Here is a 25,275-nt window from a genome sequence, read left to right as displayed (position 1 = left end):
ATTGCATTACTTGTCATGAATTTTAAAAAGATAATTACACCTAACCAGAATAGTGAATACTTATAACCCTCTAAGACAAACCTAAGTAAACTCTTACAAAGATACAATGGCGTAAAAACACAAAAATCTGCCATGCATATACCCACTGGGGTAAAGCCTCTTCTATAACTTTCATTTTCTGAAAAACAAAGCAAAACAAAACAAAACCCAAACCTAAAAACATAAACAATAGGAATAAAAAAGGGGGTCTGCCTTCCAGTTCCAAACTCCTGCAGCACTTGGAGGTCAATAACTTTCCCTTCCAGTCCCCTCGGGTGGTTTCACTTCAGAGTGCCTCCAGTAAAACACCTCCCTGTGAATGAACGGCTTTCCCTAGCACCCAAGAGGGAAGATTTTCAGCAAATTTGTTGAGCGTGTGTGTCAGGGGGAAGACACCAGTGAGTCCCCCTGGTGTAGCAGTAGAGCAACTTCTTTGCCAGTTCAGCAAATTCACTCTATGCCGTTTCCAACAAGAGCTGGGTGGGAAGCGGGGTCTTTCTTGGATGCTCTATTTAAGCCCTAGGGGTAGTGGTATTTCCTTATATGTATACTTTCTATATTATTATTATTATCATCATTTTTTGAGACGGAGTCTCTTTCTGTTGCCCAGGCTGGACTGCATTGGTGCGATCTCGGTTCACTGCAACCTCCGCCTCCCAGGTTCAAGCGGTTCTCCTGTTTCAGCTTCTTGAGTAGCTGGGATCACAGTGCCCGCCACCAGGTCCTGCTACTTTTTGTATTTTTAGTAGACAGAGTTTCACCATGTTGGCCAGGCTGGTCTCGAACTCCTGACCTCAAGTGATCCACCTGCCTTGGCCTCCCAAAGTGCTAGGATTACAGATGTGAGCCACCGCACCCGGCCTTGATTTCTATATTCCTTTGAGCCCTCTTTACTTCTTGCTAGCCAAGCCCTTGTCACTCCAATAGCCTGCTGTCATTCAGGATTCCTGATGTGAAACTTTTCCTCCCACACTGCAGACGCGGGGCACTGGTGAAGCTTCGGGTACCACAGGATGCTGCTGTGTGAGCTCCTGGAACCCAGAAGCAGGATCTTTCTCTTCTATGATGTCTCTCCAGGACTCTTTACTGACAAAGCACAGGCACCAACCGGAAAAGGCAAAATATTTAGAGGTTCCAGCTCCATTTCCACAGAGCAGACCCAGATTGTGAATTTGGAATGGAGAGGCACTCATTGAAGAACCAGCAAAAACTCAAATGTCTGATGACAACAGAAAGGGAACAAAATTGTGATCTATTCATATAGCGGAATGATATATATGAATGAGAATGAATGAACAGATACACACAACAGGGAAGCATCTCACAAGCACGTCCAGTGAGAGATGCCAGACATAAAAAAAAAATACGATCTGGGCTGGGTGTGGTGGCTCATGCCCGTAACCCTAGCACTTTGGGGGGCCGATGTGGGAAGCGTTCTTGAATCCAAGAGTTTGAGACCAGCCTGGGCAATATAGTGAGACCTTGTCTTTACAAAACAAACAGCAAGAATGCTCTCTGCATGATTCCATTTATTTAAATTCAGAAGCCAGTCTCATGAGTCTCTGCTAATGGGGGAAGGAGAATGGTTACCTTTGGTGGGTGCAGTAACTGGAGAACGGGTGCTAGTGGGAAGAAGGGAACGTGTGGGTTCTTAGAGGTGTTTATGTCCTGATTTGGGTTGCAAAGGCCTCCAGTGCCTGATCCTTCAACTGTAAGATAGGAGACTTGGCCAGCTTTCCTCGTCAGAGTGCGGTTAGGGTGAGCACAGCACATCTCATCCCAGCTCCTTAGCTAGCTACCCTAACCCCAGTTTTGTTTTGTTTTGTTTCGTTTTGAAACAAGGTCTCACTCTGTCACCCAGGCTGGAATGCAATGGTGCAATCTCAGCTGATTGCAGCCTCCCCCTCCGAGGCTCAAGTGATCCTCCCACCTCAGCCTTCTGAGTAGCTGGGACTACAACTGTGCACCACCACCTCAAGCTAATTTTTGTATTTTTTGGTTGAGACAGGGTTTCACCATGTTGTCCAGGCTGGTCTTGAACTCCTGAGCTCAAGCGAACTGCCCACCTTGGCCTCCCAAAGTGCTGGGATTATAGGTGTGAGCCACCGCACCTAGCCCCTAACCCCAATTTAAGGCTCCAATCCAGGCCATAGGGGATGCATAGAGTAGCCAAGTGGTTGAGAGGTTTATCTCAGACCTCAGTCTGCTGGATTTAAATCCTGTCTTTCACACTTACTAGCTCCATGGCCCTAGTTGAGTTCTCTACTCTCAGCATCTCGGTTTCCTCACCTGTAAGGTGGAGCTCATCATAGTGCCTGAGGAGTAAGTACTTATAAAGAACTCAGAAGGGGGGACCTGTCATATGGTAAGCAGAACACTTTTCATATTAAAATTTCTTTTTTCCTTTTTTTTTTTTTTTTTTTTTGAGACGGAGTCTGGCTCTGTTGCCGAGGCTGGAGTGCAGTGGCATGATCTCGGCTCACTGCAACCTCCGTCTCTCCGGTTCAAGTGATTCTCCAGCCTCAGCCTCCCAAGTAGCTGGGATTACAGGCGTGTGCCACCACGCCTGGCTGATTTTTGTATTTTGGGTAGAGACGGGGTTTCACCGTGTTGGCCAGGCTGTCTTGAACTCCTGGCCTCAAGTGGTCCTCCCACCTCGGCCTCCCAGAGTGCTGAGATTACAGGTGGGATTACCACCGTGCTCGGCCCAAATTAAAATTTCTAAAATTTTCTGGCTCAAGGCCTATTTCCCAAAATGGTTCCAATCATGTCTTTCTCTCTTAGAAGAAAGTAACGTGGATAAAAATTCTCCCCAAACCAGCCCTTGGCACCATTTTTAGAGGCGGAATATGAGGCTGGATAAAGCCCAGTTTTGCCTGCAATGGCATTCCTCTCTCCCGTCCCAGGACCCCAGAAGATTATTACTGCCAGAAAACAAGCCAATCTTTGCCCTGGTCTGGCCAGAGGCCCAGAGCGTGCATAGGTGGTGACAGAGTGAGACCTTGTTTCAATAAACAAAACAAAGCTGGGGTTAGGGCAGCTAGCGAGGGAGCTGGGGTGAGATGTGCTGTGCTCACCCTAACCACGCCCTGACGAGGAAAGCTGGCCAAGTCTCCTACCTTACAGTTGAAGGATCAGGCCCTGGAGGCCTATACAACGCTAGATCTTTTTCTAGGGTTCCCAGGAGCTGAGATGCCCATTTGAGCCTGATCTTCCTGAAGATCTTTGGGAAACTCACCTTCCAAGACTCCCTATGAGGGGCAGTATTGATTTTTCTGGGTCTCCACATTGCTTAGGGAAACAGGTTCCTCCAGCTCCCATTGGCTCTTTTGTGCATCTCCTGAGAAGCCAAGTCAGGCCACTGTGTCAGGCTTAGCCCAGAGAGAGTGGGTGGAGGAGGCAGGGGGGTGTAACCCAGCCAGGTCCTCTTCACAGAAGCTCTCAGGCAAGCTCCTCCAGGCAGCAGCTCCTCGAGGCCCCAGGAACATGGCTATCCCATGGCTAGTGCTACTCTTGGCATTGCCCATTTTTTCTCCTGGGAGCCTTTGTCTGGGCTGTCTTTGAGCACTTCCTCACCACGGATGTCCCTGCTACTTTGCAGCATCCTGCCAAGCTGAGATTCCTGCACTGCATATTCCTCTACCTGGTCACTTTGGTGAGTTTACTCTCAGGCTACGTCATAACCTCGGGGCTCCTTCTCTTGCTCTCAGTAGCTTACCCTCTTTTCCCTCTTTCACTTCCCTTCTGTCTCTCTCTCTTCAGACTCCCTCAAGATAGACTTGTCTCTCCTGTATCTGCTGTTCTGTTTCCTTCTCCCTGTCCTCCCTTCGTTCCTTCTCCCTTCCCATAGCCTGCCTGCCTTCCTTCCTCCCTCCCTTCCTTCCTCCCTCCCTTCCTTCCTTCATTCCTTCTCTCCCTCCCTTCTTTCCTTTTTTCTTTCTTTCCTTTCCTCCCTCCCTCTCTCCTTCCTTCATTCTCTCTCTTCCTCCCTATCTACTTCCCTGCCTCCCTCCCTCCCTCGTTCGTTCGTTCCCTCCCTCCCTCCCTCCCTCCCTCCCTTCCTTCCTTCCTTCCCTCCCTCTCTTCCTCCTTTTGTTCCTTTCTTCCTTCCTCTCTCCTGATCTAACTCCTTTCCTTTCTTCCTTCAGCATCAAATATTTACCAAGTGCCAATCACTGGACCTTATTCTGAGAATTCAAAAACAATTTCAGACCCATTTCCTGCCTTCCACAGACCTGTGGCCTGATAGCCCCTGCACCTGCTTCAGCCGCACCATCTTTCACCCCTTGGTGCACTGAGTTACCTACAGGTTGTTTCTATTTTATTTTACTTTTTTGAGACAGGGTCTTGCTCTGTTGCCCAGGCTGGAGTGCAGTGGTGCCATCATGGCTCAAGGCAGCCTCAACCTCCTGGGCTCAAGCGATCCTCCCATCTCAGCCTCCCAAGTAGCTGGGACTACAGGTGTGCACCACCATGCCTGGCTCATTTTTGTACTTTTGGTAGAGACAGGGTTTCGCTATGTTGCCCAGGCTGGTCTGGAACTCCTGGGCTCAAGCAATCTGCCTGCCTTGGCCTCCCAAAGTGTAGGGATTACGGGTGTGAGCCACCACCCCTGGCCTCACAGGTGTTTTTTTCCTTATTCGTCTCTGTAAGCCCAGTTCCACTCACAGAGCCTGATATCTGGTAGGTGCTTACCTTTGTTGATACAATCATACATGAATTCACCCAACTTTTCTGAGTGGCCGTGCCAGCCAGGCTCTGAGCAGGGCTTAGGGGTTGGGGGTTTGGGGTGGACCAGCACACACCTAGAGCTGCAGTGGATTTGGAAACAATGGTTTGACATCTTGTTTGTGGCAGGCAACCTGAGTTAACCCCGGTGTCCCAACCCTGGGTGGAGACCTCATAGAAGCCAAACAGCTCCTGCTGATCGCAGGGCAGCTGTGGAGGAGGATGAGGGGACCACGCTCAACTGACAGCAGGGCTTAGGAATAAGGAACAGAGACAGCAGCCGGACTGCCTGAGTGTGTCCCAGCTCTGCCACTCACTCACTGTGTGGTCCTGCACCGTTTACTTAACCTCTCTGTGTCTCAGTTTCCTCATCTGGGAGGGTTAATATGTTTATAGAGATGTTTAGTCATTTCATAAAATACGTTTCTGTGCGGCTGGAAGTGTTCCCGTGGGTAACAAAAACATTCTCTAAAAGATCGTTTTTAGAGAAATGAACAAGTTCAGTGTGCAATGGCATCGATGCTACTGACTCAAGGAGACAGGGCAAGGACGTAGGAAGTACTCTTGTCTCTGTCATTTGGAGAATGCAACCAGCCTGGAATTAGGCGGTCTGAAGCCAGTGGCTGCAATCCACATGGAGTTACTGGTTGGGTTAGAGCCCCAGGACAAGGGACTCTGAAACAAGGGAAATTGAAGCCCAGGACTTAAAACGAGGGCCTAAGATGTTCAGGTGGCCCAGAGAAATGGTGATTTTTTTTTAACCTTCCGTGTTTCTCCTCAAAAGTAGTCCACAAGCTAAGCATCTACTGACGACAGCTGGTACGGGCTGCTCACAGCAGACTCTGAGATGGGTCTGCAGCCACTGAAAGGGTGGGTTCAGCTTGTGGCGTCCTCTCTCGATGCCCCCAGCACTGGGGCCTCCCGGGGCACACTGCCCATCGTGGGGTGATGATGATGAGGATGAAGGCATGCAGCAGTGAATGTTCATTGGGTTCCAGAGGACAAATAGACAACACAGGAACAAGAAGTTTAGGAAGGACAAGGAAAAAGCTAAAATGAGCGTATGGCCAGGAAATCAAGAGCTTTGTTTTGGTGTCAGACCATCCTCTGAGCCCTGAAGCCCTCACTTACTCTCTTTGTGGACTCATGTTTTTAAGCCTTTATTTTCTTCTCTGAAAAGTGAGGATTTTTTTTTTTTTTTTTTTTTTTTCCTGAGACAGGGTCTCACTCTGTCACCTAGGCTGGAGTACAGTGGCGTGAACATGGCTCACTGCAGCCTCCACCTCCTGGGCTCAAGTGATCCTCCCACCTCAGCCTCCCACGTCGCTGGGACCACAGGCATGTACCATCACGTCACGCCTGGCTAATTTTTTGATATTTTGTACAGATAGGTTCTTGCTATGTTGCCAAGGCTGATCTTAAACTCCTGGATTCAAGCCGTCCTCCTGCCTTGGCCTCCCAAAGTGCTAGGATTACAGGCGTGAACCACTGTGCATGGCCCCGGGGAGGCTTTTTATAGGGGGACATGGGGATTAAATGAGAAAAGCATTGAAAATGCACAGCACAGTGCTGGGTGCTTAGAAAGGCTCAGTAAAAGTCGGTTATTCATAGTATACTTATCAAATGCCTGAAGGCAAAGATGTAGCATTTCTTGAAATTATTATAGATTTAAAAGTTGCTACGGACGATTTCAGCCTTACTAAAAAATACGAAGGTAATATAACAGACACTATTGCTATTCTTTTTCTTCTTCTTCTTTTTTTTTTTTTTTTTTTTTTTTTTGAGACAGTCTCAGTCTCTCACCACCTAGGCTGAAGTACAGTGGCACAATCATGGCTTACTGAAGCCTCGACCTCCTGGGCTCAGGTGATCCTCCCACCTCAGCATCCTGAGTAGCTAAGACTATAGGCGCCTGCCACCATGCCCAGATAATGTTTTGCATTTTTTGTAGAGACGGGGTTTTGTCATGTTGCCCAGGCTGGTCTTGAACTGCTGGGCCCAAGAGATCTGCCTGCCTCGGCCTCCCAAACTGTTAGGATTACAGACATGAGACACTGCACCCAGTCACTATTGCTTTTCTTTTGTGTTTTTGAGACGGAGTCTCGCTCTGTCACCCAGGTTGGAGTGCAATGGTGAATTTTTAGCTCACTGCAACCTCTGCCTCCCATATTCAAGCGATTCTCCCGCCTCAGCCTCCAGAGTAGCTGGGACTACAGGTGCGTGCCACCATGCCTGGCTAATTTTTTGTATTTTTTGTAGAGATGGGGTTTCACCATGTTAGCCAGGTTAGCCATGTTAGCCATGTTAGCCAGGTTAGTCTATCTCCTGACCTTGTGATCCACCCACCTCAGCCTCCCAAAATGCTGGAATTACAGATGTGAGCCACTGCACCCGGCCTGGTTTTCTCTTAAAGGGCAAACCATGTAATATTTGTCAAGGAGTTTCAACAACTATCTAAAATTCTGGACCTCAGATATTTCTTTTCTTTTCTTTTCTTTTCTTTTTTTTTTTTTGAGATGGAGTCTCACTCTGTCACCCAGGCTGAAGTGCAGTGGCACGATCTCGACTCGCTGCAACCATCACCTTCCAGGTTCAAGTAATTTTCCCACCTTAGCCTCTCGAGTTGCTGGGACCACAGGCATGCACCACCACGCTTGGCTTTTCTTTTTTTTTTTTTTTTTAAATTTTTTGTAGAGATGGGGTTTCTCCATGTTGTCCAGGCTGGTCTTGAACTCCTGGGCTCAAGCAATCTGTCTACTTTGGCCTCCCAAAGTACTGGGATTACAGGTGTGAGCCACCGCGCCTGGCCACTGGACCTCAGATAGTTTTTAAATCTCGATACTCCCATGTATAATCTTTTTTTTTTTTTTTTTTTTTTTTTTGAGACGGAGTCTCGCTCTGTAGCCCAGGCTGGAGTGCAGTGGCCGGATCTCAGCTCACTGCAAGCTCCGCTTCCCGGGTTTATGCCATTCTCCTGCTTCAGCCTCCCGAGTAGCTGGGACTACAGGCGCCGGCCACCTCGCCCGGCTAGTTTTTTTTTTTTTTTTTTATTTTTTAGTAGAGACAGGGTTTCGCCGTGTTAGCCAGGATGGTCTCGATCTCCTGACCTCGTGATCCACCCGTCTCGGCCTCCCAAAGTGCTGGGATTACAGGCTTGAGCCACCGCGCCCGGCCCCCATGTATAATCTTAATAATCAGTATTCCTCTGTGCCTCTGTCCTGTTACCAGCTATAGAAAATGTGGACTCAGAATCGGAAAACCAAACCAAAACCGAAACAATGTAACTTCATGGCATAGCTAGTGGCCATCACACAGTGCAGTGTGATGTTACACCTCCCGAGGTAGTGCGATGCCTATGGAGGTTTAACATCACACTGCATTGTTCCAAATCCCCTAAACAAACATTTCTTGTTCTAGATGCTGGAGACAGAGGGGAAGGTGCTGAGACCTTAGATCATGTGAAGCATTTGATTTGGTGGTAGGAACAAACATGGGTGATCATATCCACACAGTAAAGCCCTGGAGGAGTTCTAAAGAAATCTTTCGAGGCAGAGGTTACAGTGAGCTGAGAATGCGTCACTGCACTCCAACCTGGGCGACAGGGTACTGAGGGCCTCCAAGAAGGCAGCGGCCATTACTATGAGAGGGAGGAGGATGGCCCCACATGAACATAACCCTTGAGCCTGGATATGAAAGTCAGTTTGGTGTCTAACCACCTGCTGAATAGGTAAGAAAGGCTCCCAGGAAACAAAGGGAGGCATGGAGAAGCCCACAGTGTGTGGGCAAACAGGGCAGACAACTGGGGAGATTAGGGCTAGGGCCAGCCTACCCCGACAACAGGTGCCACGACTTAGGGAGCTCACAGCTGAGCAGGTGAAGATCCATGCTGGTGCAACATAGAGGCCTGGGATTTTCAGATGTGGGTCAGTTGATGGGAAAAGCAGGTGACCTCCACCTTGCGGATCAACTCGTTCTCCTCCAACTAAAGCAAGGAAATCATTATTTTGCTTGGAGTTCCTTTAGGAGGATCTCTTCATGGAGGGAACCCATTGGGGTAGTCCGTGGGACCTCGGACAAGACCCAGTGGGTGCAAGCAAGAGAAAGGGTGGGGCTCACACTGGCCAGGACCCACTGGGGAGACACTCTATGTAGGTGGTCACATCCCATCCTCACACCTCATCTTTGGATCATACACACCATGCCTCTCATTTTGTAAACAAGGGAAATTGAAGCTCAGAGACAGTGATGCACAAGCCTTTTCAGTTCATTGGAGTTTGGGTTCAGACTTGAGCTTGGATAGGCTTGGCTCCGAAACCCAAGCTCTTTCTTGTTTAGCAGTTGAGAACACACATTTTGCATCTTACTTGTTGAACAACCCTGGGCAAGGAACTTGACTTTGGCATGTCTTAATTTCCTGATTTGTAAATGGAGCTGATAATTGTGCCTGACTTAGAAAGGTTGCTGAGAAGTTTAATCAAGTTAATGATGTTAATGATCCAAGCCACTTGGGCCAGTACTGGCACATTGTAAATGTCTAATAAGTATCAGCTGTTCTTGTTCTTGTCATTCTTATCACCCCTTGCTGTTTTCCTTATGACAAAGACACACTCCAAATGTGAGGTCTGTGGGAGAGATTATCCAGAATCACTGAAATGTACTTAATACATGAAATATGACACCTTGTAACTATATTTTGAAATATTCAGATGCTGAATTGTTTGTAAGTAGAGTGACCATATTAGTTTAAAAACACATTACTCCCTTGACCTGAGCCCACAACAGACATCCCTAATTGCTCACGTTGCTCTTTTTCGTTGAACACGGACACAGTCAGGAATCCTTCGTAACCCAGAAGAATGACGTGTTGATACAGGTGAGAAACTATCTTTGCATCCCAGGCTGGGGAGAGTCCAGCACAGAGCCATAGAGAGGGAAGTTGCCTGGCCAGTTGCCTTGGCCAATTGGCTTTTCTTCTTTTCTTTTTTTTTTTTTTTCCGAGACAGAGTCTCTCTCTGTTGCAGTGGCACGATCTCAGCTCACTGCAACCTCTGACTCCCAGGTTCAAGCGATTCTCCTGCCTCAGCCTCCTGACTAGCTGGGACTACAGGCGCTCGCCACCATGCCCAGCTAATTTTTGTAATTTTAGTAGAGATGGGGTTTCACCATGTCGGCCAGGATGGTCTTGATCTCCTGACCTCGTGATCTGTCCGCCTCAGCCTCCCAAAGTGCTGGGATATCAGGCGTGAGCCACCACACCCAGCCAACAATTGACTTTTCTAAGTCAGTGACTTCTTTCCAGTCAGCCCCAAGCTAGGCTACCCTTTGGCAAATTCACATCATTATTTAATCAAGAGCCTTTGGGAAGAAAAGTTGGAAAATCCAGCCCCCCACCTGGACACAATCCAGAGCCCATGGATTCCTGAAGAGCCCCCTGTACCTACAGGAGGCCGGTGAGAAACTATGAAAACATCCTAACAATTCTAAGTGTCGGGGAATCTACCATCCAGATTCTAACCTCTCCTAACGTCTGGCTTTCTTTGATTACCTCCAACAGGGGAATATATTTGAGAAGCTGGGAATTTGCTCCATGCCCAAATTTATCCGTTTTTTACATGATAGCGTGAGAATTAAAAAGGACCCTGAACTTGTGGTGACCGACCTGCGTTTTGGGACGATACCCGTGAGGCTGTTCCAGCCCAAGACAGCATCCTCCAGACCCCGGCGAGGCATCATCTTCTACCATGGAGGGGGCACAGTATTTGGGAGCCTGGGTAAGGGGCTTCCCTGTGGCTTTGCAGAGGAAGGGCCTCACCTGCATGCATAGCCTAGCTCATGCCTCCCACAAGAACCCTTCTGCTGTAGCTTAAAGAAATCAGTTGTTGGAGATTTTTATAGCGTTAACAGCCCAGACTAAGGGCTTTGGGCTCAGGTCAGTAGATGGTGTGGCAGCCTACATGGGAAACCTTTTCTTTTCTATAATATGATAGTCTCAGTCAAGATGGGGACAGCAGTGTCATGGCGGGGCTGTCACAGAGGCTGTGGACTCCTCTCTCCCCTTTCTACTCACAGTCATTGGCCTGCCCTGTCTCACTGACAATGATTCGCAAACCCATGTATTTCCCTCTAGCTCTGCAGTATCGCCATGGCCCAAGACCCCATCCTTGCTTGCCTGCCCCCTTGCACCCCAGCCTCCCAGTCATGGGTCTCCCTGGTTCACCTCTTGCCCCTCATATCTGGTCCCCACCTAGCAGCCAGAGGGATCTTTTAAAAATACAAGTCAGAGCTTGTCAGTCCTGCACTTAAATCTCTCCTGTGCCCTTCCATGAAACCCAAACTCCTCCCACAGCCTCGCCCGGGTAACCTGTGGTGGCCCTTACCCGTTCACTCAGCTGCAGTCCCGATACGCGCCTATCTGCTGCAGACACTTCAGCTCCTTCTCACTACCATTCTCGACCTGCTGCTTCCTCAGCCTCAAAAGATACCCTTCCCACCCCTGACACTGCATGGCTGACTACCCCTGGTTCTTTCAGTTGCATCTCAACTGTCCCTCCCCAGAGTGGTCTTGATACCAGTGGGCTGGGGGATGTCCCCAAAGGCCAGTGGGACCTCCAGCTGGTGTCCCTGCTCTTGAAACTGTTGTGAGAATGAATTCAAGGACAAGTCAGAAAATAGTGAAAATACAGAGATTTGTTGCAAAGGGAAAACCACACACTCAAGAAAAGGGAGTGGGGTGGACTCAAGAGAGACAGGCGCAAGGAAACGCTACCTTTATGTGCTGCTTTAACCAAGGGGTGTGTGTGTGGGTCTCTTGTTTTTCTGAGGCTGGTTTAGAAACAACAAGCATTGCCAATAAGGAGGGCTTTCTAGGGCCTGATAAAGTGCCTTCATTTACTGGGATGGCTAGGAAGTCCCATCCCTGTAGGGGACTGGTGGGAAAAATTTTAGTTGTAATAGTTACAAACCTTCTTGGAAGGCCTGAAGGTTCTTGCAAAAATCTCAGGATAAGGTTATGGCTGAAGGCAACCTAATCCTTACCTTGAGTAAAGAGCTTAAAGTAGATACAAAGGAAGATAGAATAGTTTATCTAAATAGCTTGTTTCCTCATGTGGTCCTAAGACTAACCTTTGATCATTCCTGGGCAAGACGGCCCTCTCTGGGGTAGGGGCGACCAGGTTAATTACCCACAGGTGTGTTGACTCAAACCTTTGTCAATTAATCTTTACTGAATAAATACGAGTCTTGCTGGCTGGTTAGGGCCATGGCTGCTGACTCTTTACAGTACCTTGCTTGGTGTCTGTAAGTGACTCGGACACTCAGCCGGACTGGCAAAGCAGAATATCTGTGTCGGTGCATGTTATTCATCCATTGTTGAGTCAGGGTCTCACACATCCCAATAAACGAATGGGACATTCTAGCATAACTAGAAACTCATGAGTTACTATATAGTGTCCTAGCCTGAAGCTCAGGGGTAAAGTAAAGCACTTTGATTTTGGGGTGCCATCAACGCCTGTGACACTGTAGCTTTCGGAGGATAAGGGCCCAGTATGGCTGTTTAGGAGAGAGTAACTGGCCCCTGAGTCAATTACGAAATTAATATTTTTACCAGCCACATCAAGAGTCACTGAGGCTCCTCAGTTGTGATGACCATGACTTTTTTGGGGGCTGCCAGGAACCTCAGGCCTCTTCAGTTCTCAGTTATAGCCATTATGGCATCGGGTGTCCTTCTCTCCCTTCAGAGCTCAGGGCAGTCCCTTTTCCAATGGCCCTTCTGCTTGCAGTGAGGGTAGGGTCTAGGTGGGCTCCCTGGCTGGGACAGTCATTGCTTCAGTGTCCCGGCTTTTCACACTTGAAGCAGTAGCCATTGCCTGTAGGTCTGCTGTTAGGTCTGTTTGACCCATGGGTGACGCCTCCATCTGGGTGACCCTCGGTTTGTGGGGCACTGGTTGCAGCATTACAATGACGGCTATCATTTGGGCCTGCTCTTCATCCCATTGTTTGCCATGCCGGGTCTTTTCAGCCTTTTCAGCCCTGTCCCTATTATTGAATATCCCAAAAGCCACATCAAGCATTTGATTAACAGGCATTTGGAGTCCCAAAGCCAATTTCTGTAATTTTCTCCTGATGTTGGGCACTGACTGGCTAATAAAGGGTTCTGATAAAGAGCCATGAAGGCCTATATATATGGTATTTCAGTCAATTTCTCCTGACATTCACAAAAAAGACCTAATCGCAAGATGGTATTAAAATTTAGGGTTTCATTCTCTGGCCATTGCACCCTATTTTCCAACTTATATTGGGGCCAAATGGTGTTACAGAAAGAAATGAGTTTCTTCTAAGCCCATCAAGTTTAAAATTATTCCAGTTTTTAAGAATGTGCCTCAAATGGCCTTGGCTTGTCCTTGGCATGACTTGAGAGAGAAGGGGAAAATAACAGTATGGTTCCCTCATGGATGGACTGATCCTGGCATTTTATGAAATGTCCCTCATGACTGGCCAGCTCCATGGCCATGCCAGGGAGACAGGCATCCCAGAGGCATCCCACTTCTCTTGGCTGGCTGCCTCAGTGTCCAGGCATCCCCGGAGTCTCAGTGTTGCCCAGGCATCCGTGACCCCTGGGGCTTTGGAAATGGGAGGGTCGAGAAGGGCAAGTTGTGGGCATGCAAGCTTGCCGATATCCATCTGAACATTTACCGCCAGGTAAAGCTTGGGAGTAGAGATGATTCAATATGGCCAAAAAATCGGGACCTTGAAGGGACCCCCCCTTGGCATTCCAGAGAATAGTATCTAAGGGGCCTATCCTGCTGTGTCTAAAGAGTTCACTAAGCTGTCGGGTGAAGTGTGAGGAAGAAGCATGAGAAGAGAAAATCACAACAGTAGGGTTTAAAGAAAGACAAGAAGGAGGAAACATTTCCCAACTAGCATCAGTGGCTTGGCACAGCTGGTCCCTTGGGAAAACAGAAGACCCTTCCCAGGAAAAAGTCATAGTGTTCCTTGGAAACCATCCATCCACTGCCTGGTATGGGTTTTTATCCTACCACCCTCGTTAGCCTCATGTCAGGGAGGTCCATGGTGCCTCAAAGCTACTCAGTGTAAGGCAGGGCATGGCAGCTTATGCCTGGAATCCCAGCACTTTGGGAGGTTGAGACAGGAGGATTGCTTGAGCTCAGGAGTCAAGACCGGCCCTGGCAACATAGTGAAACACCCCTTCTCTACAAAAAATACAAAAGTTAGCTGGGCTGGTGGGGCATGCCTGTAGTCCTAGCTACTCAGGAGGCTGAAGCAAGAGGACTGTTTGAGCCCAGGAGGCAGAGGTTGCAGTGAGCGAAGATCACACCACTGCACTCCAGCCTGGGTGACAGAGAAAGACTGTCTAAAAAAAAAAAGAAAAAAAAAAAAAAAAAGCAAACAAACAAAAACCAAAACTACTCTGCGTAGGGTGACAATTTCTCATCTCTGCTTGTTGCTCATCAGGGTGAATTGGGTTTTCCAGCCTGAGGGAGCAGTGGGGAGGCAGGCCGTAGTTAGCTCCAAGAAACAAGGAAGAAAGTAGTAATTCCAGAGAACAAGAGGACTCCAACTAAGGTTGGAGTGGGGCTTACCAATTGCCAGTGGTTCTAAAATGGGAGTGATGATGTCCCTGGCTGGCTTGCCACAAAGATGATACTGCTGGGCTGCGGGAGGTTCCCAAACGCCGGTGGGACATTGACCCTCCCCAGTGTTCAGGATCTTGACACTATCATGAGAACGAATTCAAGGACGAGTCAGAAAATGGTGAAAATACAGAGATTTATTGCAAAGGGAAAAACACATAGTCAAGAAAAGAGTGCAGGCAGACTCAAGAGAGACACGCGCCAGGATTGGGGCGGCTACTTTTATAGGTTTCTTTAACCAAGGGGTGGAATATTCATGAAAATTCCTGGAAAATGGTGTTTTCTCGGAACTGTGGTGGCACCCGTTTGTACACCAAATATGGGTGTCCCAGAACTGCCATGGTACTAGTGGGTGTGTGTATGCTGATGAGCATAGAAGGAGGTCCTAGGAGAGGCTCAGGTCAAATCCAGTGCCATGTTGGGTCTAGTCGGTCTTAGCCAGCTTGGTTCACACCCTGGCTTTTCAGGGTTTTATCAGTCTCTAGCTTCTGCAGTCATTTCAAGTTTCCTTTTGCTCATTGTGTGAAACTGCTGCCTGGAATTGTCTTGTCTTGTCTTCTCTTCTCTTTTCTTCTCCCCTTCTCTCTCTCCTTCCTTCCTTCCTTCTTTCCTTCTTTCCTTCCTTCCTTCCTTCCTTCCTTCCTTCCTTCCTCCTTCCTCCTCCTCCTCCTCCTCCCTCCTCCTCCTTCCTTCTTCTTTCTTTCTTTCTTTCTTCTTTCTTTCTTCTTTCTTTCTTTCTTTCTTTCTTTCTTTCTTCTTTCTTCTTTCTTTCTTTCTCTTTCTTTTCCTTTCTCTCACTCTCTTTCTCCTTTATCTTTTCTTTCTCTCTCTTTCTCTGCCTCTCTTTCTGTCTTTCCCTCTCCTTCTCCTCCCTTCCTTCCTCCCTTCCTTCTCCTTCCTTCCTTCCTTCCCTCCCTCCTTTTCTTTCCTTCCTTCCTTCCCTTCACTTCTCCTTCCTTCCTTCCTTCCTTCCTTCCTTCCTTCCTTCCTTCCTTCCTTCCTTCCTTCCTTCCTTCCTTCCTTCTCTCTCTCTCTCTCTCTTTCTTTCCTGTCCTTCCTTCCTTTCCTTCCTTTTCTTCACTTTCCTTCCCTTTCTTTTCTCTTTCAACAGAGTCTTACTCTGTCTCCCAGGTTGGAGTGCAGTGGCACGATCTCAGCTCACTGCAACCTCCACCTCCCGGATTCAAGCGAGTCTCGTGCCTCAGCCTCCCAAGTAACTGGGATTGCAGTCGCGTGCCACCACACCCAGATAATTTTTGTCTTTTTAGTAGAGACGGGGTTTCGCCGTGTTGGCCAAGCTGGTATCAAACTCCTGACCTCAGGTGATCTGCCCGCCTTGGCCTCCCAAAGTACTGGTGTTACACGTGTGAGCCACCGCGCCCAACCTGGAATTTTCTATTCTCCTGTAACCACCCTGTGTTATTCCTGTCTCACCCTCCCTGGACATCTTATCTAAGAACTCTCCCTGCTGACTGCTGCCCTGCCCTGCACCCCTGTCTCCACCCCCGGTGCTGACGCTGCCCTGCCCTGCACCCCTGTCTCCACCCCCGGCTTCATCCTTGTTAATTTTCTTCAGGTACTTGACACAGTCGGAGCTCATTTTGTTCTTTCATGGGTTTCCTTATTTAGTACTTGATTCCCCCCACTAAAAATGAAGAGTGCAGGAAGTTTTGTTTGTTGCTGGATCCCCAGTGCCTGTTGTTTTCATTTTTTGAATTGAATGAATGAATGCACGAATAAATAGATGGATGGGGGAATAAGTGGATGAAAGGATGAGCTTGCGAATGCACAAATGGATATGGATGTACGGACGGATGCATGGACACACGCGAGAAAAATTTGCCCACAGGAAAAGGCGGGCTTCTCCCGGCACGTAACTTCCCGGAGATTAGGATGTACTGACACCTAGTGGTGGAAGTGATGATGGACATTCTCTAGCGGGATCTGTTGTCATGGGAACAGAACCCAGTCCCTGGCCTCATGGACCTGACTGTCACCTGAGGGAGCCGGACACTGAAGTTACTGCAGATCATGATTACACAGGTGGCATGGAGAATGACTCACAGCATCATTCCGATTTAGCTCTTCTCAGATAAGTCAGATTTGAGCTCAGGCTCAATGGATGAGGAGGATCTGGCCCTTTGGAAGCCAGAGAAGAGCCTTCCAAGAGAGGGCTGGGGCTAGAGGGAGACACTTGCTTCAGGCTTCAAATTCAGAGGATGCCAGAACATTCATTCATCAAGATAAGTAATGTTTTAATGCAATGTTTAAAAAACCAAATATTAATGCAAAACAATTATGATGAACAAAATGTCAAAATATATACACAGGTAGGACCCAACAGGGCAGAGCAAGTGTGCAAGTGAAAAGTAGAAGCCTGTGGCTGGGCACGGTGGCTCACGCCTGTAATCCCAGCACTTTGGGAGGCTGAGGCAGGCGGATCACGAGGTCAGGAGATCGAGACCATCCTGGCTAACACGGTGAAACCCCGTCTCTACTAAAAATACAAAAAATGAGCTGGGCGTGGTGGTGCGCACCTATAGTCCCAGCTACTCAGGAGGCTGAGGCAGGAGAATGGTGTGAACCCGGGAGGTGGAGCTTGCAGTGAGCGGAGATGGCGCCACCGCACCCCAGCCTGGGCAACAGGGTGAGACTCCTTCTCAAAAAAAAAAAAAGAAAAGAAAAGAAAAGAAAAGTAGAAACCTGTTTATATACATGTATATATATTTTAAGGACAGGGTCTTGCACTGTCACCCAGGCTGGAGTGCAGTGGTGTGATCACAGCTCACTGCAGCTTCCAACTCTTGGGCTCAAGCAATCCTCCTGCTTCAGCATCCCAAGTAGTGGGACCACCCTTAGGTAATTATGCATTTGTTTGTTTGTTTGTTTATTTATTTTGAGACAAAGTCTCACTCTGTTGTCCAGGCTGGAGAGCAGTGATGCAATTATGGCTCACTGCAGCCTCAACCCCCTGGGCTCAGGTGATCTTCCTGCCTCAGCCTCCTTAGTAGTTGGGACCACAGGCATGTACCACCATGCCTGGCTAAGTTTTAAATTATATGTAGAGATGGAGTCTCCCTGTGTTGCCAGGCTGGTCTTGAACTACTGGGCTCAAGTGATCCCCCACCTTGGCCTTCCAAAGTGTTGAGATTACGGGAGTGAGCCACTGTGCCTGGCCTAATTATTTTTACAGAGACAGGGTCTTGCTGTATTGCCCAGCCTGGTCTCTAACTCCCGGGCTCAAGTGGTCCTCTTGCCTTGGCCTCCCAAAGTGTGGGATTACAGGTGTGAGCCACTGCACCCAGCTAAGCCTATTTAAAATGTTGATATTTTGGTCATCTTGCAATTTTTGGGCATTAATTGTGATTTCTTAATTGCTTCCAAATGTTATTTTTTCTGTATGGCTGAGTGTTGTGGGACCCCCCTTGATTGTGTACCCAAGGCAGATATCTTGCCTACCTCACCCTAGTCCTGGCCCTATTAAGTCTAAGTGGAAGGGGCAGCAAGCGCAAATCTCTGAAACAGGGATGACCTGACATGCTTGGGAAAGGAGGAATGTCTGGGTTACATTGGGAAGATGACACCCAGGCTGGCCCTGATCATGGCTAGCAGAGGTCTCCACTTTGGCTGGGCCTTAAAATCACCTGGGAATTTTAAAGTCATATCCACACCCAGGTCTTACCCCAGGCTAAATGGGCGGGACCCAGACATCAGCAATTTTTTTTTTTTTGAGATGGAATCTTGCTCTGTCACCCAGGCTGGAGTGCAGTGGCATGATCTTGACTCACTGCAACCTCTGCCTCCCGGGTTCAAGCAATTCTTCTGCCTCAGCCTCCTGAGTAGCTGGGACTATAGGCATGTGCCACCATGCCTGGCTAATTTTTGTATTTTTAGTAGAGATGGGGTTTCACCATATTGGCCAGGTTGGTCTCAAACTCCTGACCTCATGATCCACCCGCCTTGGCCTCCCAAAGTGCTGGGATTACAGGCGTGAGCCAGGGCATCAGTATTTTTAAACAGCTCGTCAGATGACTGCAATGTGCGCCCAGGACTGAGACCTATTAGCATAGAAACTTCAACTTAGGGGCTGACTGCTCCGACTCAGTTTAGACCCCTCTGTGCCTCTGGCTCCATTCAGAACCATTGTCACCTCCCTCAAAGAGCATTAATGAAGCATGTACCCACTTCAGCAACCTCCCCCAAACCCTGGAATTACCTGGCATGATTTAGAAAATCCTGATGCCTGAGCTTCCACCCTAGAGATTCTGATTTAATTGGTTTGAGGTTTAACCTGGGCCTGAGGACTTGTAAAAACTCCGTGGTACCTCTATGTATGGCTGAAGTTGAGAATGACTGAATTAGAAGTGTATTTGGCAGTGATTCTATGTCTGCCACTGTGCCAGTATGTTCTACGTACTCATATGAATGGACCTGCCTCTGAGAACTTCACGTGCACCACTCTACTAATAGAACCATCCCATCCAACCCTTGTTTATTTCTTGATCAATATAAATAGATAGTTATTATTAATATTCCAGGGCAGGCATGCCTAACTTCCCTTGGTTTTTTTTTATTTTTTTTATTTTTATTTATTTATTTATTTTTTTTTGAGGCAGGAGTCTCGCTCTGTCACCTGGACTGGAGTGCAGTGGCTGGATCTCAGCTCACTGCAAGCTCCGCCTCCCAGGTTCACGCCATTCTCCTGCCTCAGCCTCCCTGAGTAGCTGGGACTACAGGCGCCCGCCACCTCACCCAGGCTAGTTTTTGTATTTTTAGTAGAGACGGGGTTTCACTGTGTTAGCCAGGATGGTCTCGATCTACTGACCTCGTGATCCGCCCGTCTCGGCCTCCCGAAGTGCTGGGATTACAGGCTTGAGCCACCGCGCCCGGCCTTTCAGATCACTAAGATTACCAGGTTCCTGGTTTCCTCCACTGTAAAATAAATGTTGCAGAAAGTGAGCCCCAAGGTGCATTTGAGCCCCAAAATTCAGGAGGTTGGGGACAGATGTCTGACTTGGTCTGGCTCGTTGGCTCTGCCCAGGCAGAGGAGGCAAGGACAGAAACAGAGAAGATGCCACACCCTACACCAAGATTGTCAGCTGGCTCTTCCTGGGGGCTGTGGTGAGATGGTCTGGGTCCTACTCATGGGCTGCTGCTCTGACTGTTTTTGTCTTGCAGATTGTTACCATGGCCTGTGCAATTATCTGGCCCGGGAGACTGACTCTGTACTTCTGATGATTGGGTGAGTTGCTGGAGACAGCTGGTAGGTTCAACAGGGGTGAGAGGAGATAGGGTAAGTTCATGGGTGATTTGTAGATCAGAGAGGCCCTAACTCCCAAGAGACAACTCTTGGACACGCATCCACAGAGATGGGTGCGGCAGTGCTCAAAAGGGCAAAAACTTGGAAACAACCCTCATATCCATGAACAGGGGCATGCATGAATAAACCACACTATAGCAACTGTTAGATTACGTAGCCATGAAGATATTATAGAATGTTCCATAGCCATTTAAATAAATGAACTAGAAAGGTGTACCATATTGCAAATGAATCTTAGTAGTATAAAACTAAGTGAAACATTTTCAAAAAATTACATAAAGGCTGATACTCATTTTGCAAAGGTAAAAACGTCAACACCAAAAGAATACTTTCGAGGAATACACATAGACACAATAAGACAATGTAACATAGAAAGAAAAAAATGATAGATACAGGATTCAGGGTAACCATTCATTAAGTTGGGGGAGAAGCAAAATGGCACGATGGTGGGTTTGGTGAAGGCGACGGTCAAGATTCTAGCTGTTGTTTGGGGTGATGGCTCTGCAGGTGCTTATTGCATTGTTAAAAACTAAGTTTCTGATCCTGCAGGAACTAGTGTTGAGAGTGTCTTAAGATACAACCCTGGTCCTATATAAACAAAAGGGAGATGGGGGCATCTTTAGAGTGGATGGAGGGGGCAGTAAGGGCTACTCACTAGGATTCTGGTTCTTGGCCCAAGAGATTTCACATCACTGGGAAAGAGTTTAGAGAAGGCCAGTGAGATAAATTGAAATCTGCCTTTTTAGATTCTACCTCTAAAATGGACCTCCTCAAACCTTAGCTGCCCTTAGGCTTTGGTAGACAGAATAGCTGTGTGACTTAAACAAAGTCACTTAACATCTCTGGTCCTCTCTGATGAGACTGAGGAAGCCAGCACTTTCTAGTATTTGTCAACATACCTCCCAGGTGGCTTACCATTGTGTCTGAAATTCCACCATTACAGTCTATGTCACCAAAGGCCTTTGTGGTAATAAAAGCATCCCTTGAACAGGTAGCACATAAAGGTATCAATAAGCACCTGCATTAATATATTGTAGAAAATTCCTTAGGATACCATTATCCCAGATACTTAGACCTGGTGCACGGGCCAGGGCAGTTTTGATAGAGTGGCTGATGGAGCTGCATGCACACAGATAAGGGCTTCTAGGAGGCTGCAGGGAGACAGTAGCTGGGAGGAGACTCCCTGAGACACACTGAAGGAAGGGAGATGTCTAAGGCCTGGTTGGGACTCCCTACCCGAGCTCTTGGAGAAGATGGGTCTTTTGATCTTTGGTTCTGCGAAGCCTTCACCTCTGGGTGAGTTTCTTAGTTTGGGCTGCTATAATAAACTACCATAGATGGGGTAGCTTAAACAACACATTGATTTCTCACAGTTTTGGAGGCTACAAGTCCAGGATCAGGGTGTCAGCATGGTTAGGCTCTGGTGAAGTCCCTTTTCCAGGCTGTAGACTGCCAGCTTCTCCTTGTATCCTAACATGGCAGAAAGAGAAGCCAGAGAGCTCTCTAAAGCCTCCTTCACAAGGGCACTCATCCCATTCACAAGGGCTCCACCCTCATGACCTGATCACTTTCCTAAGGCCCCACTTCCTAATACCCTCACATTGCAGTGTAGGATTTCAACACAGGAATTTTAGGGGGCACACACATTCAGTCTATCACAGTGAGCAAGAGAGGAGTGCAGGGAGGCACAGGAGAATTTCTGCCTCTTTCTGGCAGGTCAGAGATTTTGCCCATAGAAAGCACCTAATATTTGTTATCCCCTTCATCATGTTGGAGTCATATGTTCAACACTTAGTGAGGCGTATTCATTTCTAGAAATGGGAAAATGAAAGCTGAGGTTTGTATTCACTGCTACCAGGTGCAGGGGCTACCTCCCTGCAAGGACCCTCTGAGAAGCATGTGTTTTGCCTGAGCTTAAATGGGAACCTGCTTTGATAACATTGATAGATTTATCAATATATCGACCATCTAGGAAATGGGCAATAAGATAACTGGGCGATAATTGTTTCCTAGATGGGTACTACACTATACTGCAATCAATCAAACTCTATTTTGAAAGATGAGGTGTTAAATGAACTTTTAAAGGAAACAAAATTCAAGGTCTAAGGGAAGGCAGTGGTTTTCAAACTGGTTCTTTAGAGCCCTGGGGTTCCCTGTGATGTCTTAGAGGCAGCTGTGGAAGTCAAAGAAGAAGGAGACAGAATGAGAGCTTATGTTCCTTACCCTTGGGCAAAACCAGAACAACTGCATTTGTTTATTTTATACAGTGGGGCTCTTACATCATTTTTTTCTTCTAAGAAAAAAAATAATTTTGTTGTTCTAAGTTGAAAGCCACTAGTCCAAGATGTTATTTTTCCTTATGAGCTTCTTCCAAATTTAATGTGATAATTAAAATATACCTTTTTGATGTTTTCTTTTCTTTTTCTTTTTTCTTTTGAGATGGAGTCTCGCTCTGTCTCCCAGGCTGGAGTGCAGTGGTACAATCTTGGCTCACTGCAACCTCCGCCTCCTGGGTTCAAGTGATTTTCCTGCCTCAGCCTCCCGAGTGCCTGGGATTACAGGCTCCCGCCACCACACCCCGCTAATTTTTGTATTTTTAGTAGAGATGAAGTTTCATCATGTTGGCCAGGCTGGTCTTGAACTCCTGAGGGTGAATGATCGTCGGCCTCCCAAAGTGCTGGGATTATGGGCGTGAGTCACCACCCGGCCTTGATGTTTTCAATGATAGATTGTAAGAATAGAAAAGATGATTAGCAACAACTTCAACTTAACATTTAAGAGAACAATTGTTTAGATAAACTCTCTGCTCCAATCAGTTAAGCCAAACTATTTCTATTTTTTTATTCCTTTCTATTATCTTAATCTCAATTTATGCATTAATTAGCTTGTTCATTACTGTTTTTAAAGGCTCATTTTAGAGCTCCTTTTCTTTGCCCCTGAATTTCTTTGAGGAGACATACTTTGGAAACCAAACCTCAGGATACTTAAGACCAACCCCCTAGTGTTCTTCACCAGCCACTGGCACCTGGGTCTTCTGCAGCTTGAGCTGTGGATTTCCAGGCTAGCTTTCTGTCTCTACACTGCACCTTCAGAACACTCCCTGCCCCTCTCGCCTCCCACACTGGAGTGCAGTGGTGTAATCACAGCTCACTGCCGCCTCAACCTTCTGGGCTCAAGCAATCCTCCTGCCTCAGCCTCCTGGGTAGCTGAGACTACAGATGTGTGCCACCATGCATGCCTAGTCAATTTTTTAAAATTAGATTTTTTTGTTTTTGAGATGGAGTCTCGTTCTGTCCCCCAGACTGGAGTGCAGTGGCACGATCTAAGCTTATGGCAAGCTCCGCCTCCCGGGTTCAGGGCTTTCTCCTGCCTTAGTCTCCTGAGTAGCTGGGACTACAGGTGCCCGCCACCACGCCCGGCTAATTTTTTGTATTTTGTTTAGTAGAGACGGGGTTTCACCGTGTTAGCCAGGATGGTCTCGATCTCCTGACCTCGTGATCTGCCTGCCTTGGCCTCCCAAAGTGTTGGGATTACAGGCGTGAGCCACCACTCCCGGCCTAGATTTTTGATTAAAAAAAAAAATTCTGCCTGACAGTAACTTCCTCTTGACTTTAGTGTTCTCTCTCCCTTTCTCTACAGACAGGCAGTGGGATTGGTAGTGGTTTCATTTGACATTTTTTTCAGCCATTGCTGGTTGTTTTGCGCCCAAAGCAAATAGTTTCAATGAAAACAAAGTTGCATCACCTCATATGGAGTTTATGGGAAGCTGACAGGGCACAGGTTTGGAGTGAAGAATCCTGGCCTGTATGATTCTAGGCAGGTTCTTCACATGCTCATAGGAAGACAATGGGGATGAAATCCTTACTTCATAGGGTTATTCTGAGGATTTAATCAGACACAGTCTTGTAAGGGGGTTGAGGATTCTGTTGAAACAGCTCCCTAGCAACACTGTCCACACTGGCGTCCTGTTGCTCCTTGTTTTCGTTTTAGGTACCGGAAGGTTCCTGACCACCATTTCCCCGCCCTTTTCCAAGACTGCATGAATGCCTCCATTCACTTCCTGAAGGCCCTGGAAACCTATGGGGTGGACGCCTCCAGGGTTGTGGTCTGTGGAGAAAGCATCGGAGGCGCAGTGGTGGCTGCCATCACCCAGGCCTTGGTGGGCAGATCAGATCTTCCCCGGATCCGGGCTCAGGTTCTGATTTATCCATTTGTCCAGGCATTCTGTCTGCAGTTGCCATCCTTTCAGCAGAACCAGAATGTCCCATTACTTTCCCGGAAGTTCTTGGTGACTTCTCTGTGTAACTATCTGGCCATTGACCTTTCCTGGCGTGATGCCATCTTGAACGGCACTTGTGTACCCCCAGATGTCTGGAGGAAGTACAAGAAGTGGCTCAGCCCTGACAACATCCCCAAGAAATTTAAGAACAGAGGCTACCAACCCTGGTCTCCCGGGCCTTTTAATGAAGCTGCCTATCTAGAAGCCAAACATATGCTGGATGTAGAAAATTCACCCCTGATAGCAGATGATGAGGTCATTGCTCAGCTGCCTGAGTCTTTCCTGGTGAGCTGTGAGAATGACATACTCCGTGATGACAGCTTGCTCTATAAGAAGCGCTTGGAGGACCAGGGGGTCCGCGTGACATGGTACCACCTGGAGGATGGTTTTCACGGATCCGTTATCTTTTTTGATAAGAAGGCTCTCTCTTTCCCATGCTCCCTGAAGATTGTGAATGCTGTAGTCAGTTATGTAAAGGGCATATGATGGTAACCCCGGGCCCCGAAGAGGCGGGGGCAAGTATGGACTCTACCAGAAACTGGGTGCTTTAGTGAGTTCTATTTTATTGACTAAAGAGGTGCTACATCAATGCTTGGGTCACCTGGGAAGGGTGAGAAGTAAGCTAAGAGTCTTGCTTAGTATTCAAGAAAATCCAAACTGCGTCTGTTTCCTTCCAGTACTAACAATGTCCAATGCTGGATCTAGCAACATTCTCTAACATTCCCACTGAGGTGAAATAAATATCAAAAGGAGAACAAAATGCCTTTAAAAATTTCTCAAAGCCCCAACATATAAGATCTGTGCAGAATAAATGCCAACAACTGGTCATACTGTTGGTGGTGAATCTATATCCATGATGATAAAGCATAGCTGGAGGGGGCATCTAATTGTTCCTGCGGTCAAAGGTCACTGGGTCAAATCTCAACTTTGATTGGCTCCAGCTGGTCTGAGAAATGCTGTTGCAATGAAATTCTACCCTTGACACAGCCACCCTTGGGCTGCACTAAATGAAGATCTCAGAGGGGATTATGGGAAAGAGAGAGACAGGGAAAGAGGCAAGAGGAAAGGAACAGAATAAAAGAGTGGGCTCTGGGGAGCTGTGAGCTTTGCCTGGGCTCAAGTCTTTAACCTGAGTTCCAACTGGGTACTAACAGGCAGGTTCACCAAGTCGGGGATGTCTTGGGAACCTCTGAATGCCATCTGGAATATGGAAACTGCATTTCCTAAGGGAGTAAGGTGCTAGCCTCTTTTCTTCGATG

General features: G+C 47.6%; 1 protein-coding gene across 1 annotated transcript; it reads left to right on the top strand.

Moving 5' to 3' along the window:
- The first annotated feature begins 3,525 nt into the window (after window positions 1-3,525).
- On the top strand, window positions 3,526-24,663 carry AADACL4 (arylacetamide deacetylase like 4). Its single transcript, XM_010371727.2, is given in 5 exon segments — window positions 3,526-3,567; window positions 3,569-3,694; window positions 10,322-10,538; window positions 19,596-19,659; window positions 23,728-24,663. Coding segments are annotated over 5 exon segments (1,224 nt in total). The 3' UTR covers window positions 24,503-24,663.
- Window positions 24,664-25,275: the final 612 nt, after the last annotated feature.

Source organism: Rhinopithecus roxellana, chromosome 12, assembly GCF_007565055.1.
Source record: "Rhinopithecus roxellana isolate Shanxi Qingling chromosome 12, ASM756505v1, whole genome shotgun sequence".
Classification (NCBI taxonomy): Eukaryota; Metazoa; Chordata; class Mammalia; order Primates; family Cercopithecidae; genus Rhinopithecus; species Rhinopithecus roxellana.
Note: the sequence above shows the minus strand (reverse complement) of the source record. Positions and strands in the feature narration are given on the sequence as shown.